The sequence below is a fragment of the Petaurus breviceps genome, unplaced genomic scaffold (genome assembly GCF_028583685.1).
Source record: "Petaurus breviceps papuanus isolate PSGF00001 unplaced genomic scaffold, PetGlider_PUasm1.0 207, whole genome shotgun sequence".
NCBI classification, from domain to species: domain Eukaryota; kingdom Metazoa; phylum Chordata; class Mammalia; order Diprotodontia; family Petauridae; genus Petaurus; species Petaurus breviceps.
In genome coordinates this window covers 23,758,838-23,774,856 of record NW_027185850.1, presented here as the reverse complement: position 1 = coordinate 23,774,856, position 16,019 = coordinate 23,758,838, and the positions used below count along the sequence as shown (strand labels likewise).

The following is a 16,019-nucleotide window of genomic DNA, read 5'->3' as shown; positions in this document are numbered from 1 at the left end:
GAGTCAATAATCAAGATTTTGAAGGGAATGAAGTGAAAAAAAAATGGACTGGAAGAAGAGGAATTGACTAGTCAGTCAATAAATCAACTAACTGATTCAAGCTATTACTATATATACACCAAGTGTTAGAAATAGAGAAAATCGAAGCAGTCCTTACCCTCAAGAAGCTTATACTCTAACAGGGGAGTTAATATACAGATACCCAAGGATAAACAAAATGCATAACAAACAGGTTCAAGGTTACTGTAGGGGAGAGGGCCCTAGCAATGAGGACAAAAAGCAAGGTCCATCAGAATGAGATTGGGGAAGAGAGGAAAGGACAGTAGACAGGGATCACAGTGAGGAACTTCAGAATGCAGGATCTTGGAAGCCCCTTCAAGGCAGAGAATGTTTTTGTTTTGGGCTTTGCATCTTCTATCACAGTGATAGCACATATTAGGTGCTTAGGAGATGTCTGGTGGACTAAGTCAGTGGTGAGGCAATATGAGCATTCCTGTGGGAAGCTGAGCTGGGTTGGAGACAGAGGTCCTAGGATTTAAAGAGGCTGAGGATCTGAGCAGGTGTGTTTTGGGGGCAGGGGAGGTATCGGGATAGAGAGGCAGCATGGTACAGTAGAAAGGGCATTGGATTTGGGGCCAGAGGACTTGGGTTCAAATTCTGTCTGTACTACTTACCATCTGCATGACCCTAGACCCATTTCATCTCTTTTTGAGTCAGTTTTCTCATCTTTAAAATGAGAAGGTTAGATCTCAGATCCTATGGTAGAAAGCTCAGCATAGTACAACACGCTGTCACAATGATTAGCTCTTTTAAGCCTAGTGGGCAATATAGTGGCCCCTAGATCTCCCTGGTTTCCTTCTCTTTGGCTTTTGGGCATTTATTTTAGAAGAACAATTCTGCGTTCAGTCATAATTACTCCAAGACCCTAGTTTGGAAAATTTCTAACACCTAGGCAGAGGTTAGATTCTATGCTTAACCTTATTTTAATATCTTTCTCCATTTAACACCTGACCACTTTGTGGTTGAGGCAAAACAGAAATTACTGGAAACATCTAGGTAACAAAACAGCAGATTATATTATAGTATCTGTGGCTAACAGGCATCAGGATGGGAAATTGGGGAAAGACCAGACCTTTACTTGGGACTTGCTTCAACCTAGATTCTCCTCTCTGTGATACCCATGAAGCCAAGAAGTCTCTCAATATAATCCCTCACTGGTGCAGTCTTTCCTTTGCTCCATGAGATGCTCAGAATCTCTTTTTCCCTGATTCTGAAATAGATTCTCCCTTTAATACTAAGGCTTTAGGTTATGACCTAGTCACTCACACAATGGCTTTGATTGATAGAAGAGGTATATAGGCTGGTTTGAACTCTCCTGATTATTTGACGCCATTTTTTTCAAAAAGTGTTTACAACTAGCCAAGGCACCAGAACCAGGCAGGAGGGTTTTGATCCCACTTTTACAATAAGGTCCCAGATTGAGAGCTGAAAGAAATGTTAGGGACCCAAAGTCCAACACCTTCATTATATAAAGAGGTTAAGTGATTTGCTCAGGGTCATAATGCTAATAATAAGTGGCTGAGGTACAATTAAAGGCAGGTCTTCCTGACTCCAGTTTTAGAGTTTTATTCCCAGTATGAATATTGAAGTCACCAATGGGTTAGAGATCATTTCACTGCCAGATGTGGGAGGCAGTCCTTGAGCAGGGTGCAGAGGGACCTGGAGGTCAGTCAATAGTAGCAATAAACATTGGACAGGGCACAATAATTGGATAGAATAAACTTCAAAGGGTATGTGTGTGTGTGTGTGTGTGTGTGCGCGTGTGTGTATGGGGGGATGTCTAAAAGTGGCAGCAGAGAACAAGGAATCTGTTGGCTCTTTCCTCCCTGCCCCTCCCCCTCCCCTACCATATGTGAGATAGTAAGAGGAAGCCCCAGGAGAGTGTGGCATGAGGTGGGAGAGAAAACCAGGTTTCTGATGGTGCCAGGATATAGAGGGATGGTGAGAGGAAGGGTTCCAGGGTGAAGGAAAGTCTATTAGTGGAATGGGCACAGTCTGGGGGGCCTCCCTGACCATACCTTCTGACCCTGATCACATCAGAGATCCTGATGATGACCACCCCTTATACTAACAACACATCAGGTGTCCCAGTGGCCAAAGGAGGAAAAAGACTTGGGGAAGATGTTGGGCTGATAGGAAAGAGAGCTTAGGGAGAGTTTGTCAAGAAAGTGACGTTTGCCTAAACAGGTGGCATTTCTGAATGACAGGGACTAGAGGATCAGAAGGATGTGCTAGCCCTGGGGAAAGGGAGTACCAAGGAGTCAGAGCTAGTAGCTTATAGACTGCAAGATACCAGCTGGAATGCTGGCAGCCTGGCTGCTTTGGCCGATGGGCTCCCCTTCCATGGTGGCAGTCCCTTAGGTGAGCAGAACAGGTTCCTGCACATAATAGGGGGTCAAATAAATGCGAGCCAAATTATAACCTACTTGAGAGTAGGGGTTGTTTCACTCTCTGCCTGGGACGTAGTAGGGCCTTAATATATTTTTGTATTATATTTTTGCATAATTTGGTATAACATGTTTGCTGATTGTTTGAATTCAAATATTCCAGGCTCGAACAGGTCTGGGGGGAGGAGCAGCTTTTTCTTCCATCACCCAGTACCTCCTTGCATCCATCCCCACTCCCTGGATTGAATGTGCCCCAAGAAGGGCTGCAGCTAAGTCACCCTTTGCCCCATTTCCCCTGTCTTGGGAGAAGTCAGAGGAAGGGCTAGGAATGTCCTCTTCACTCTTGGAAAAGACAGTTGAAGCAACGGATGCTGCCAATTTGGCCTAATTAAGCATAGTCATGGAGACCCCAGGGCCATGCTGAGCTCAGAAACACACCAAAAATTGGATAGAAACTTCTTTGAAAATAGCACGCAAAGAAATAGCAGGATGAAAACTGAATAGGATTCACTATGAAAGAGGATTCACTTCAACTGCCAGGCACCGAGCTAGACTATGGGGATAGAAAGCTGCCCAGCCCCTGCCCTCAAGGAGCTTATGTTCTATTGGGAAGGGAGAGAAATGGAATGTACACAGCCAGGTCAGCACAAAAGAGAGGATGGATGACAGTAGGGGAGATCAGAACCAAAGAATGTCAGCTTAGAAGGGATGTTAGCTATCCTTGGGATCCTTATATATACCCTAATAATGCACATGAGGAAACTAGGACTAAGAAAAGGGGAAATGACTTGGTCAAGGTCAAACAGCCTGCAGGTACTCCAGTCTCATGATTCCCAAGCTGGGCCTCTTTCCATTAATGCTTTTAGGACTGGGTGATATCAGTCAATAAATGCTTTTTTATTAAATATTTCCTGTGAGATTTGAATCAGGTTCAGTATTTCGGGAGTGGCAAAGACAAATCAGGTGATGATAAGTGAATGATATCTTGAGATAAGCCGGGGAGACAAGACGTTTCAGGACCTCTGAGTTTGAAGGGACCTCCTAGGTCAGATAGCACTATCCACACCCAAACATAAATCTTTCCAACTATATCCCTACCAAATAATAATCCAGCCTGCATTGGGAGACCCCAGTGATGGGGAGCCCAGTACCTCCTGAGGCACTCCATTCCTTTTTGAGACAACTCTCATTGTTGTGGGAAGTTTTTTCCTTACATTGAGCCAAAATTTGCTTTTCTGTAACTTCCCCCCATTGTTCCCAGCTCTGCCCTCTGGGGCCAAGCAGGAGGCTGATTCCCCTTCCACACGACAGGCCTTCAGAAACTTAAAGAGAGCGTGTTCCCTTCTTCCTCTCCGCCCCACCCCCAAGTCTTCTCATCCCAGTTCCTTCAGCCAAGTGACACAGCTTTCACGATCGCAGTCACCCTTCTCTGGACGTGCCCCATTTTATCGACGTCCTTCCAGAAATACAGCGCCCCAAACTCAACAGAAAACTCCCAGCAGGATCTGACTAGGGCAGCTTACAGCAGAGCGACTGTTTCCCTAATTCTGGACACTATGCCTCTCTCAACACAGGCCAGGATGAAATGAGCTGCCTTGGTTGCCATACCCCACTAAATCCAGTGTGACACCATCCTTCTAAGGACCTGCTCATTTCTGAAAGCTTCCCTTGCTTTGCATCAGCTTTGGTGAAGAAAACACCACTTGGACCTGTGGAGGTCTTCAGGTTCTAGTCCAAGTCTCCCAGTCCTTACCAATGAGCTCTAGAATATTTGAGAGTAGGAAGGGACCTCAATGGTCATCTAGAATGATCCATAGTCCCAGGAAGCAATATCCTTTATGTCCACGTGACCCACCAGAAGAGAGTGGATTATGGCTATCCATTTAGCAAACATTTATCATTCACATACATTTATTAGATAGACACTGGCAAAGAAATGGAGTTTATATAACACATGGTCCCCGGAGCTTATAGCCCAGTAGTCATTGAATGCTTATCTAATCCTATTGCTTTTACAAATGAGTAAACAGAAAACTGGGATGGAGAATAATATTCCCAGATGAAGAAACTGAGGCTGAACACAGGGAATTCACTTTTGTGGTTATTTTGGATGAATGAATGAATCCAATCTGGCCAAAGCACAGTTATCATGGCAGTATCCTATAAAGGCCTCTTTTTCAGTCTAAAGAGGACTGGAAGACCAGAGAGAGGGCTGATTTCTGATCCTGGGTCACTAATTAGTTTTGTGACCTTGAGCAAATCATTTCTCTGGGACTCAGTTCCCATTTTCTCTCTCTGTGTCCCAGTTTTCTCCTTTGTAGTGGGCTGGAATGTCTTTAAGATGCCTGCTAGTCCTAAGATTCTACATTCTATGTTTTGACATTTTCATGTTCAAAAGCATCCTCCAGTTTGAGTGTCCCATACTCTAAAGTCCCTCTTAGCTCTGGAATTCCCTTGTAAGGTCCTGTCAAATTCTGACATTCATGTGGAAAGAGAAGACTTATTGTCGTGGAATTGCTCTGGGCAGAACCCAGCCCTTGTCTGCCCTTGGTAGCACAAGACCTTGTGGGAATGGAAAAGGAGACAGGTGGGAACAATCACCGGCCTTGGAATCAAAAATACCTCAGTTTGAATCTTGGACCAGTCACTTCCTAGCCACAAGACGATGGGCAAGTCAAATGCCCCTGCTGAGACCTTCATCCTTCTTGGGGGGTGGCTTTGAGTTCTACAAGCTTCTGCCATTAGAATGCCAACTCCTTCCAAGCATCGGAAAGGGACCTGGGAGGTCCTCTTGTCCCAGACTTTCATTTGACAACTGAGGAAAGGACAACCCAGAAAGGGGAGGGGCCCTGCTCAGGACCACACAGGGCATCTGGGTCAGAGCCTGTCTGTCGGCACCAAGTCCAGTTCTCTTACCACCACACACCCTGGATAACTCCTTTAGACAGCAAGGGCTGAAGCCCGAAGCCGGAGCAACCGATGGAAGGGAGGAGCTGCCATGGGCCCCAGTGTGGGGAGGTACCACCGGATGTAATGGCTGCTTGTGAAGTTTCACGGTGGAAATCCTCAAAAAGGAACGTCGAGGAACACTGCATCCCACCAAGCACTGGTCACTGCCATTACCATGTTTCCTAGAAGTGGGATGCCTGGGAAAAATTCAGAGTCAAGGGATTAGAGTTCCAATCCCAGTTTTGCCATTTACTCTCTGTAAATGACCCTGATCAGCTTAGTTCTCCTGTGTGGGTCTCTGTTTCCTCATTTGTAAAATGAGGGGTCTGGCCTATCAGATCTCTTGCACTTCCTTTCTAAAATCTCATGATCCTGTGACCTGGGTTTAAACCCAACTCTACTACTTATTAGCAAGATAACCTGAGGCGAATCCCTCCACCTTCCTGGGCCTCAGTTTCCTCCTCTGTAAATGAGACATGGCAGCCCCTCCAAGTGTACGATCAGCCTGGGGCTCTTTGTCCGGGCTCCCACCAGGCCCTGGCCAGCCCTGGCGGGGGACTCCCCATTCGCTGCCCTCGGACTTAAACTTAGTGCACGGGCCCCGCGAGCGCTCGGGCCTTGGCGGGGAGGGGGGGCAGCGCCACGCAGCCCAGCCCGAGCCACCGCCTCCTGCGCTCCTCCTCCTACCCGGCCCGGCCCGGCCCGCCAGCCCTCCCTGCTGCAGCGCCCCGAATTGAGCCATGCTCGGCCGCCAGACTCCTTGCCGCCCCCTCCCCCTCGCCCCCCTCCTCCTCGCCCTCCTCTTCCTGGCCTCCCCGGCCACTCCGGGGCCCAAGGAGAGTGACTTCTACAACTTCAAGGTAGTCAATATCAGGGGCAAGTGGGTGTCTCTGGAGAAGTACCGCGGCTCGGTAAGTGCGTGGGGCACCGGAGCGTTCACCATCCGCCCCCGCCCCACCCCACCCCACCCCTCCCACTCCGAACTCTCCCTGGCCCCTGGCTTCAGGCCCCAACTCCGAGGGGCCCAGGCCGGCTCTGCGGCAGGGGCATGACTGCGGAGGACTCGGGCCCAGCCCCAAGATCCAGACAGGATGAAGGGGACTACGGGGGAGGGGGCGGAGGAGGGGGGATGGGCGCGCCTCTCGAGTGGCTGGAATCCGGCTCGGATTTCCCCCCAAAGCGGTAGAACTGCTTAGAGCCCTGGCCTCCTGAACTCTTCTCGGTTAACTGCCCGGCCCTCTCCCACCGGCCTCCCTTGGCCGGCCAGCAGCGGTGAAGTCTACGTGGCACGCCCCCGCCCCGGGAAGGGACTCAGCCCCATTCCCACCCCCAGAGTTTCCAAGGGGGTTAAAGACCGGGGATGTAAGGAAAAGGGCCCTCAGGCCTCACTCCACCACGGCCTTGGTCTCCTCGGGAGGGCCTAGGGGCTGGCCTCTCTCTGAACCTCAGTTTCTCCATCTGTCAGATGGAGGTGCTGCTTCCTACCCCACCACTCCCGCTCACAGGGTTACTGGGAGAATGAAGAGAGAGACACATTTGTGCCAAGACTGCATTGTCCAGTTAGTGGGCAGATCACTGCGATGAAAACCAGGAGACCAACTTTGGCAGAGACCAAGCTGGTTATCTGGTCCAGTCATTTTTCCTCTTTCCCAGTTTTCATTTCTTCATTTGTACAGTAGGAAACACCTCACTGGGCTGTCCTGGATGCAGATGGCTTGCACTGGGCAGCCAGGGCCCTGGCATGGGGGGGGTGGGGAATGATGCTCAGGTAGAGCACCAGAAGGAGCTGGTGCTGCTCTCACAGTGTTAGACACAGTCCAGGCTGGAGAGGCCCTCCAAAACCAGCTAGTCTGGACCCTGGGCATACTGGAGCAAGACTCCTTCTATGCGGTGGAGAGCAACTGGTCATCCAGCCACTGCTTGAAGGCCTCCTGTGAAGGGAAAGCCCCTGGAAGTATGGGGCAAGCAGTGTGTGCCATGGAGGGACGCCTCTGAGCAGAAGGATTTCTTTCCTGATATCCACCTAAATCAGGGCGGCAGCTTCACTGCTCGGGGGCCCATCGGAACTAGTCTAATCCCCCAGCTGTAGTGGAGGGAGAGAGCTGGGCTTGGAGTCAGGAGGAACTTGGCCTTGGAATCCTGGCTTGGACGAGCAGCTAAGCTGTGGGACCTCCTAACCCAATCTGGTTTAAATCAATCTCATTTGACAAGCAATGTATGGGGTACTTCGCTCAGTGCTGAGCATACAAAGACAAAGCCAAACATTCCCTGCCCTCATGAAACTTACATTCCACATGCAGCCCAGTCACTAGAAGCATCTAAGCTGGGAGAGAGCCCAGACAGGCACTGGGCTTAACTGAGCCTTGGCAAAAAACACCTAGCGCCTGCCTTCAAGGAGCTCACATGCAGAATGAAATATGAATTCTATACAAAGTGAATGCCGAATCACAGGGGGAAGAAAGCTAGAAAATGAGGGGATCAGGAGAAGCCTCTTGTAGGAGACAGGGCAGAAGAGCACCAGAGTCAAAGGACCTGGGTTCAAATCCCATCTCTGACATCTCTATGGGACTGGGCAAGGCAAGTAACCTCCCTGGGTCTCCAGCTGTCAAATGGGGGGGGGGTTGGATGAGGGGCCGTGTGGGGTTATTTCAAGAAGGGCACAGCTTCCATCAACAAGGAGGTGATCTCCCACTGTCCTTTCCCTGGTCACACAGCACAGTTTTGTGACATTGATAAGCTAGAGGTCCACCAGGGTGGGCAAGTGTCCTGAGTCCGTGTTACATGAGGGTAAGTTGAAGGAACGTGATGTGCCTAGCTTGAAGAAAAGAAAAGTCATTTTTGAAAAAAAGAAGTCATTATGGCTTTGAAGGGAGGTTTTGTGGAGGAAGGGTTAGATGGGTTCCCGAATAGCTCCATGAAGTAGAACCAAAAGCTTGAGGCAAGAACTTCTGAACAGAGCTGTCACAAGTGGGATGGGCTACCCTCTGCTCAATGGAGGCATCAGATAGATGTTGGATGGTCACTGCTTGGATACATCCTGATGGAGATTCCTCTCCCACTATAATGTATCCCTTAAGTCTAGATGGCCACCAAGGTCCCTTCTAACTCTCAACTTCCATGACTCAGTGACTTCTGAAGGCCCTTCCCTTTCTAAGAAAGAGTATTGACATCACAAAATATTAGAGCCCCGGGGTCCCCTAGACACCACCTCCTTCCTCCTTCTGAGTTTGACAGAGGTAGAAGCTGAGGTCCACAGGGGTGGTGGCTTTTGCAAATTCATGACAAGCTTGAACCTGGGTCGACCAGAATCTGCCTCTGAGGCCAGCGGTCTTCCCAAGATGCTATGACAGATCAGTCCAATGCAATTTAATTAAATTGGTTTCAACATTTATTCTGAGCCACTCAATAGTACCTGTGCTACCAGCATGGGGTCATCTTGTACGAAGCATCCCATCTTCCCCCTCTGTGTCTTTGCATGGCTGTCCCACCATGCCTTGACTCCTTCCCCCCCCCCCCACCTTTGTCTAGACTGTAAACTTCTTAAAGACAGGGACCTCGTGGCTTTGGGCTTTAGATTCCAAGGGCCCAGCACAGTGCCTGACACAAAGCAGATGCCTGCCAATGCTTTTTCTTTCATTCATTCATTCATTCATTCATTCATTCATTCATTCATTCATTCATTCATTCATTCATGTATCTGTTCATTCTTTCAAGTGCCCTTGAAAGGGCAACAACTACGTGTTAGGTGTTGGGGATGCAGAAAACAGGAAGGTTGTGATGAGTGAGCCAAGCCACGGACGCCTTGCTGAGCACTTCCTGTGCTAGAGGTCACACTGGTTAGGTAACCATGGCAGGAGGACCCTGTGGCCAGCTGCCCCAGGCCTGGGCAGAATCCCACAGGGGGCAAGGGTGGGCTAATGCCCTGCCCTGTGCTGTTCTCCTTTGCTTTCTCCCCCATTTCAGAAGCTCAGAGCATCTTAAGGGTAGAAGAGAACTCAGAGATCATCTAGGGAAGCAGTGTAGTAGAGAAGAAAGGATGCTGGTTTGGGATTCGTGGGACCTGGGTTCAAATCCTGACTGCCATTATACTACCTGTGTGACCTTGGGTAAGTCATTTCCCCTCAGTGGGTCTCTGTTTTTTTCATCTGTAAATGAGAGGACTCTGGGGTTCCCTCTAATTCTAGAGCTAGGAACCTTGCCCAACCCATACTTGAACAAAAATCTCCACTGTGACAATCCCAGCCAACCAAAAAGCATTTATTAAACACCAACTGTGCAGTGGGAAGCAGAAATACCAAGAATGAAACATTGCTACTCTCAAGGAGTCACATTTTAATGCGATAGACAAGGACATTTATAACTATGTACAGAATAAATACAAATAATTACAAAGGAGTTAAATAATTTGGGAGGGAAAGTCCTAGCTTTTGATCAACAAACATTTAGCTAAGTGCTAGGGAAACAAAGAAAAACAACAATGCAGCCCCTGCCCTCAAGGAGCTCACCTTCAGATGGACGAGACAATATGTAACTAACTAGGTAGATATGAGACCTAGCCCTCATCTCAGAAGACAGCAGCTTTGAGCTGAGTCTTGATGGAAGCTAGGGAAGCTAAAAGGGAAGAGATGTGGAGAAGAGGACGGAAGGCATTGAGAATGGCCAGGGCAAAGGCAGAGATTGGAAATGAGTCCCGTGCGAGGAACAACGATGAGGCCAGTGTGATTGGGTGGCAGAATACATAGAGGGGGAGTGGAAGGGGAAGTGGAAAGGTAGGAAAGACTTTAAAACAAACAGGGGACTTCACATTTGATCCTGGAGGTAACAGGGAGCCACGAGAGTTTATTGAGTAAGGGGCAGAGGGTGACATGATCGTATCTATACTTTAGGAAGAATTGCTTTGACAAGCTTCCTGGAGGATTGATTTTAGTAGGGAGAAACTTAGAAGCAGGAAACCAGTTAGAAGGCTGCTGCACTCATCCAGAGAAGAGGAGATGAGGGTCTGAGCTAGGGTTGTGGTTGTATGAGTGTAGACAAAATATACATGAGAGATGTTATGAATGTAGAAAGGAAAAGACTGGGCAATGGATTTGATATGTGAAGTGACTGCAGATAAGAAGGTGAGGATGATGCTGAAGACGCAAACCTGGGTGATGGGGAAGATGGCGGTGCCCTCAATAGTAATAAAGAAACTGAGAAGAGGGAGGATAATGCCTTCTATTTTGCACATGTTGAATTTGAGATGTCTACAAGACATCCAGTTTGGAGAAAACCTTGGGTGAGCATTGCCACAAAATGTTAGAGAGGAGAAGGCAATTGTCAGCATCAATGTCTGTCAAGAAGCCAAGAAAGATGAGAACTCAGAAAAGGCCTTGAGATTTGGCAATTGAGGGGTCACTGGTAGCCTTGGAGAGAACATTTTCAGTTGAATAATGAGATCAGAAGGCAGCTTGCAGGAGATGTAGAAGAGGAAGTGAAGGCATCAAGTATAGACCCCTTTCTCAGTCTCCGTTCAAAGAGAAGCCAGAAGATAAAGTAATGAATCTGATAAGACAGGTTGGAGCCAGGTTGTGTAGGGCTTTAAAGCTAAGCAGAGGAGCTTCTGTTTTATTCTAGAGGCAATAGAATTGCTTTTGAGAGTACTATGGTCAGATCTGCACTTGAGGAAAATTACTTTGTCAGCAGTACATAGGGTATACTGGAGTGGGGAGAGCTTTGAGGCAGGAAGACCAATTAGGAAGCTGTGGCAATAATCTAGGTGAGTGGTTCTGGAGGCCTGGACTAAAGTAGTATCTGTGTGAGCATAAAGAAGGGGACAGATGTGAGAGATGTGTGGACTGAAATGGCCTCCAGCCACTCTTGAATGTTCCCTATGTGAAGGATCCCAGCCCCTCTTGAGGCAGCCCGCTGTATGTTTGGACAACTCTTACAGAGCCTTACCTTACTCTTCTGTTCCAGTACTTCCTCCCCAGCCTCCTTCACCTCCCTTATGTATTCTCATAGCTTTCACCTGGTCATTTCAGTGTTTGAATTTGACAAGAGGATCCTAGGGGAGAGAGAAAGGAATGAATGACTAAAAGTGAAATTTAAGACATGGCAGCATCTGGATGGTGGAGACAATTTGGAAGATTAACAGAACCTTCCAGTGCTCCTCCAATCATACTGGGTTTTTAAAAGGTTGGTTTAGGTCCTCATCCTTACAGGTAATTAATGATTAAAGATGACTTTCTGGGCTAGGGATGGTCATGTTTCTGTCTTCTTCACAGTAGGAGGCTTTCAGATTCCAATTCCAATCAAGGGGATGCATAAACTGGACCTTGCAACCCACTGTGACCTGAAATGGAGACCCTATGAAACTTCACAAGCCACTAGAGTTGCCTCAGGATTCACTAAATTCAACCTGTATCTAAAGCACAAAACCTCTTTATAACATCCCCAAGTGGTCATCCAGTAAGGAAGACCTTCACCTCACAGGGTTCATTCCACTTTTGAAAGGCTTCCCTGTCATTAAATTTAAATTTTATTTTTTGCAATTTCCACCCTCTGCTCCTGTTGTCCTTTGGGGGCTAGGCAGACCAAATCGTATCCATTCCCTCTTCATCCATTAGCCCTTCAAATACTTGAAGAGAGCTACCACATTCCCCCTGAATCTTTTCCAGACTAAACAGTCCAAATTCCTTTAATTGATCCCCAAATGACTATGCAATCCTAACTGTCCTATCTCTGAAACCTTGAAATCTGCTCTCCTATGAAAAAATCAATGGGCATGTTAAATCTACCCAGTGTTCCTCTCCATCGGTATCACAAATTCTAAGATAGAGTAGTCACTTCCCAACATCTCCCATGTAGTCCCCGTCATTTCTACCACAGCAACCAGGTTCCCCCTTGTTGGTGAGAGTCAGAACCAGTAGAGAAATTTCCTTCCCTGGTTTCTCTATCTTTTGAAGGATGAAATTATTATTTATTAAGTCAAGAAATTATTAAATGCTCTGATTTAGGCAGAAAAAGAGCTCCAGCAGATGTCTGGATAACTGAAGTCACCCATCTTATTATATCATGCCTTTATGCCAGCTCTGTGACCTGTTTCCCAAAGACCTTAGCTATTTCTTCTTTCTGCTGGTGGTCCATAATATATATTCAACCAATCATATAATTTCCATTTCTTCCTTTGTTGCTCTCTCCCAAATACTCTCTACCATGTTTTCCCTTTCAGTTCCTAGATTTCCTCACAAGTACATCTTCTTAATATTTATATATCTATGTATGCATGATATATTATAAATCTGATATTAAATTTTCTTAATATATAGTGTTACAAAAAACTTTTTAATCTATTCTGTTACTTTTTAATAAGACATACCCATGGTCTAATGATGGGTCCCATTTAGCCAACTCTCAGTGACACCAAGGATACTGACACTTCATGCCGCTGTATACTATTTGCATATATATACAGATGGATAGATAGATAGATAGATAGATAGATAGATAGATAGATAGATAGATAGATAGATGATAGATAGATAGATGATAGGTCTCTAAGGCTATAGGTTTTATTACTGACCCTTTAAAAAAAATCTATTACCTGTGAACTGCTGGTGTCTTTACTTCTAGCCTTCTAGCTACATTGTAGCTATTCTGCACACTATCTAGTTTGGCGAACAGTCTCTCCTCCCTCTGTCCTTTTCAATTCAATTAGAATTATAAGTCTCCAGACAAATAGATTGTTATCACTCCTTGGTGGGTGTACTTCATCCCTGGCCAGAAACCTATCACTTTTGTATTTTAAGCTGTGGTCCAGAATTCCCAATCCCCTTCTCAGACACCATATTTTGAACCAATTGTTTGTTTTAAATTTCACTTTCTCATTGGAAACCCTTGCCTTCTATCCCAGAAAGAGTAATGAAAATAGTACCTGTCTTCCTAAAATCTTATTTCTTTTCTGAGCTTTCATCATTTTTAGCAATGCTTTAAAGTCTTCTTCTCAAAAGTATCATTTGTGCCAACACATATCACCAAACATGGGAGAGAGTAGTCCTCTGGTTTGACAAGCCTTCTGAAGTTCTCTTTTACATCTTGAATATATACCAAGAGAAGGAAGCAGACCTCTCTATTTGTGTGATTGGAACAAATGATTGCGTTTGTACCCCTCAGCAGGAAGTTGCTAACTACTAGTCCCCTATTTTTCCTCTGACCCTTATGGTAGCTAGGTATTACTTAAAGTCCTCCAGTGCAGAGGGGTTCAGGTTTTTTCTCTTCAGGAAGTACCTCCTCCTATTACTGAGCTCCAAGTGTCCTTCTCCTTCCCTTTCTGCACTGTGTCACATTCTCCTACCCTCCAACCTCCTGGCACAGATCAAGATGCCTATCTACCTCTTCAGAGAGATAACAGTCACTTGGCCATGGTAGAAATGGAACTACCAGTCCCTGCAAATTACACCTCAATACCTGCTGGGAGTAAGATCCCCACTTCTTGGTTTTTCTTGTTGATAGATCCCCTGGAGACATTTTTTTTTCAAACTGTGGGGGATTTTCATATTAGCTTCATCTACTCTGTTTATAGCTCATATGTGCCTAGTTATTTACACACCATCTCCCCCATTAGAATGTGACTTCCTTGAGGATGGGGATTGTTTTTGCCTTTATTGGTATCCCCAACTCTCAGCACATGGCTTAACATATAACAAACAATTTCTTGCTGATTGACAGGCTTCTCAAAGTGTTCAGACCTTTTCGCCTCCATGTTTCTACTTTGTCAGTACCTTGACATCCATGACCAACTTCCCTTCCCTTATCTTACGATCTAACTTGTTTTCCTTGTTTCCTCAAGATTCTTCTCCTTATGTTCTAGTTCATCGCTTCTTTCTCAAGTCCTCCTTCAGCTTGGGTTCTCAGATTCACAGAATCTCAGTGTGGGAAGGGACCTCAGAGGCCATCTGGCCCAGCTCATATCTGACCAGGAAGCCCTTTTACAACATATGTGACATATAGTCATTTTAGTGTCCACTTGAAGACCTTCCATGAGAAGAAATGCATGATCTCCTGAGGCAGCCTACTTCACTGTTAGCTCTCATCGACATTTTCATTTAAATTTATTTATTTTTAGTTTACAACATTCAGTTCCACAATCTTTTGAGTTCCAAATTTTCTCCCCCTCCTTCTCTCCCCACTCTTGACGTTTTCTTGACATCCAGCCTAATCTGTATCTCCACATCTTGCACCCATCACTCCTAGTTTTGCCCTCTGGTGCCAGGCAGAACAAGTCTGATCCTGCTTCCATAAGAACCCTTCAGGCAGTTAAAGCCCCCTACCACATTCCCCTTGAATCTTCTCTTCCGTATCCTAAACATTCCCAGCTCTTTCTGACATTCCTAGAGAACATGTTCTTGATTCTCCTCCCCATTCTGCATGCTCTATTCTAAATGTACTACAACTTATCTACCTCTTTCTTCAATATGGTGCCCAGAACTGAATGCAATACTCTGTGAACAGCCTGCTCTCTGGTCCTTCCCCTTTAAATCCAACTTATTTTGCTCTTTATTCTCAGATCTCTTTGCCTGAAACTTTCCTTTCCTTCAGCTTAAGGTCAGGCTCTTCCCAGTTCAAGGTCAAGTTCATCTCCTCCAGCTCACATCTGTCTCCTTCACTACTAGCTCTTATCCTTCTTCAGCTCAAGCCTTGCCTTCTCATCTTGAGTCTTCTCTTCTTCTCATCATCCTTCTTCAACTTCTCATGGCCTCCCAAATTTGTTTTCCCCAAACTCCATGTCTGGCCCTTTTCACAATTCTCACCCAGCCACAGGAGACTCTCTGAGAATCTTGCCATCTGCCCTGCTACTGACTCTCTTCACCCCACTGGGAACAGCCACCTTTGGGCTATGAACTCCAGAGACTATGCCCCACCTCAGACTCTGCATTGAGACTCTGCCCTGAGGCTGAGCTGTCCTGATTGGTGAGTGACTGAATGAGTGCAAACTCACCTAACTCACTCTATGTAGCCATCCCAGACCTGGCTCCACATTCCATCCGGCCACAGGAAACCAAGACCTACCCAAGAGGCTTGCTATCATCTGCCCAGCATCTGTACTAAACATAACCCTGCTTCCTCCCCTCACCCTTTGTACTCCTGAATTTCTAAATCTTCTTCAGGGGACACACTGGCACAATAGAAAAGAATCAGAGAACCTGACTTCAAATCCTGCCTCGATCATGACTTATTTGATCTTGGGCAAAACATTTCACCTTTCTGGGTCTCAGTTTTCCCATCTGTAAAATGAAGTGGTTGGACTAGGTGGTTTCTAATGCCCCTTCTAGCCTTGGATCTATGATCTGATCCTGGGCTCAGGAATGATTTGACTGCCTATGGAAGGGCATGATAGTAACTGCCCTCAAGCTCTTCTGATCATCCAGTGACCCAACAGAGCACAGCTGCTTTCTGGCTCCCCTCCCCAATAGGTATTGTTTCCCCCTAGTAGATACTTGATGAGGGCAGGGACTGTCTAGCTTTTGTCTCTGCATTCCCAGCGTTGAGCACAGTGTACATTGTAATCACTTAATGAATTCTTACCCAACCATCCATCCATCCATCCATCCATCCATCCATCCATCCATCCATCCATCCATCCAT

At 46.5% G+C, this 16,019-nt stretch overlaps 2 protein-coding genes across 3 annotated transcripts in view; both read left to right on the top strand.

Moving 5' to 3' along the window:
• Positions 1 to 16,019, top strand: part of LOC138164975 (sterol carrier protein 2) — a 465,527-nt gene that overhangs the window by 14,562 nt on the left and 434,946 nt on the right. The window lies entirely within an intron of this gene.
• LOC138164974 (glutathione peroxidase 7-like) overlaps positions 6,108 to 16,019 on the top strand; it is a 45,868-nt gene continuing 35,956 nt past the window's right edge. The window contains exon 1 of the mRNA XM_069092987.1: positions 6,108 to 6,307. Coding sequence (XP_068949088.1) covers positions 6,137 to 6,307 — 171 coding nt within the window. The 5' untranslated portion in view covers positions 6,108 to 6,136. The remainder of the gene's footprint in view (positions 6,308 to 16,019) is intronic.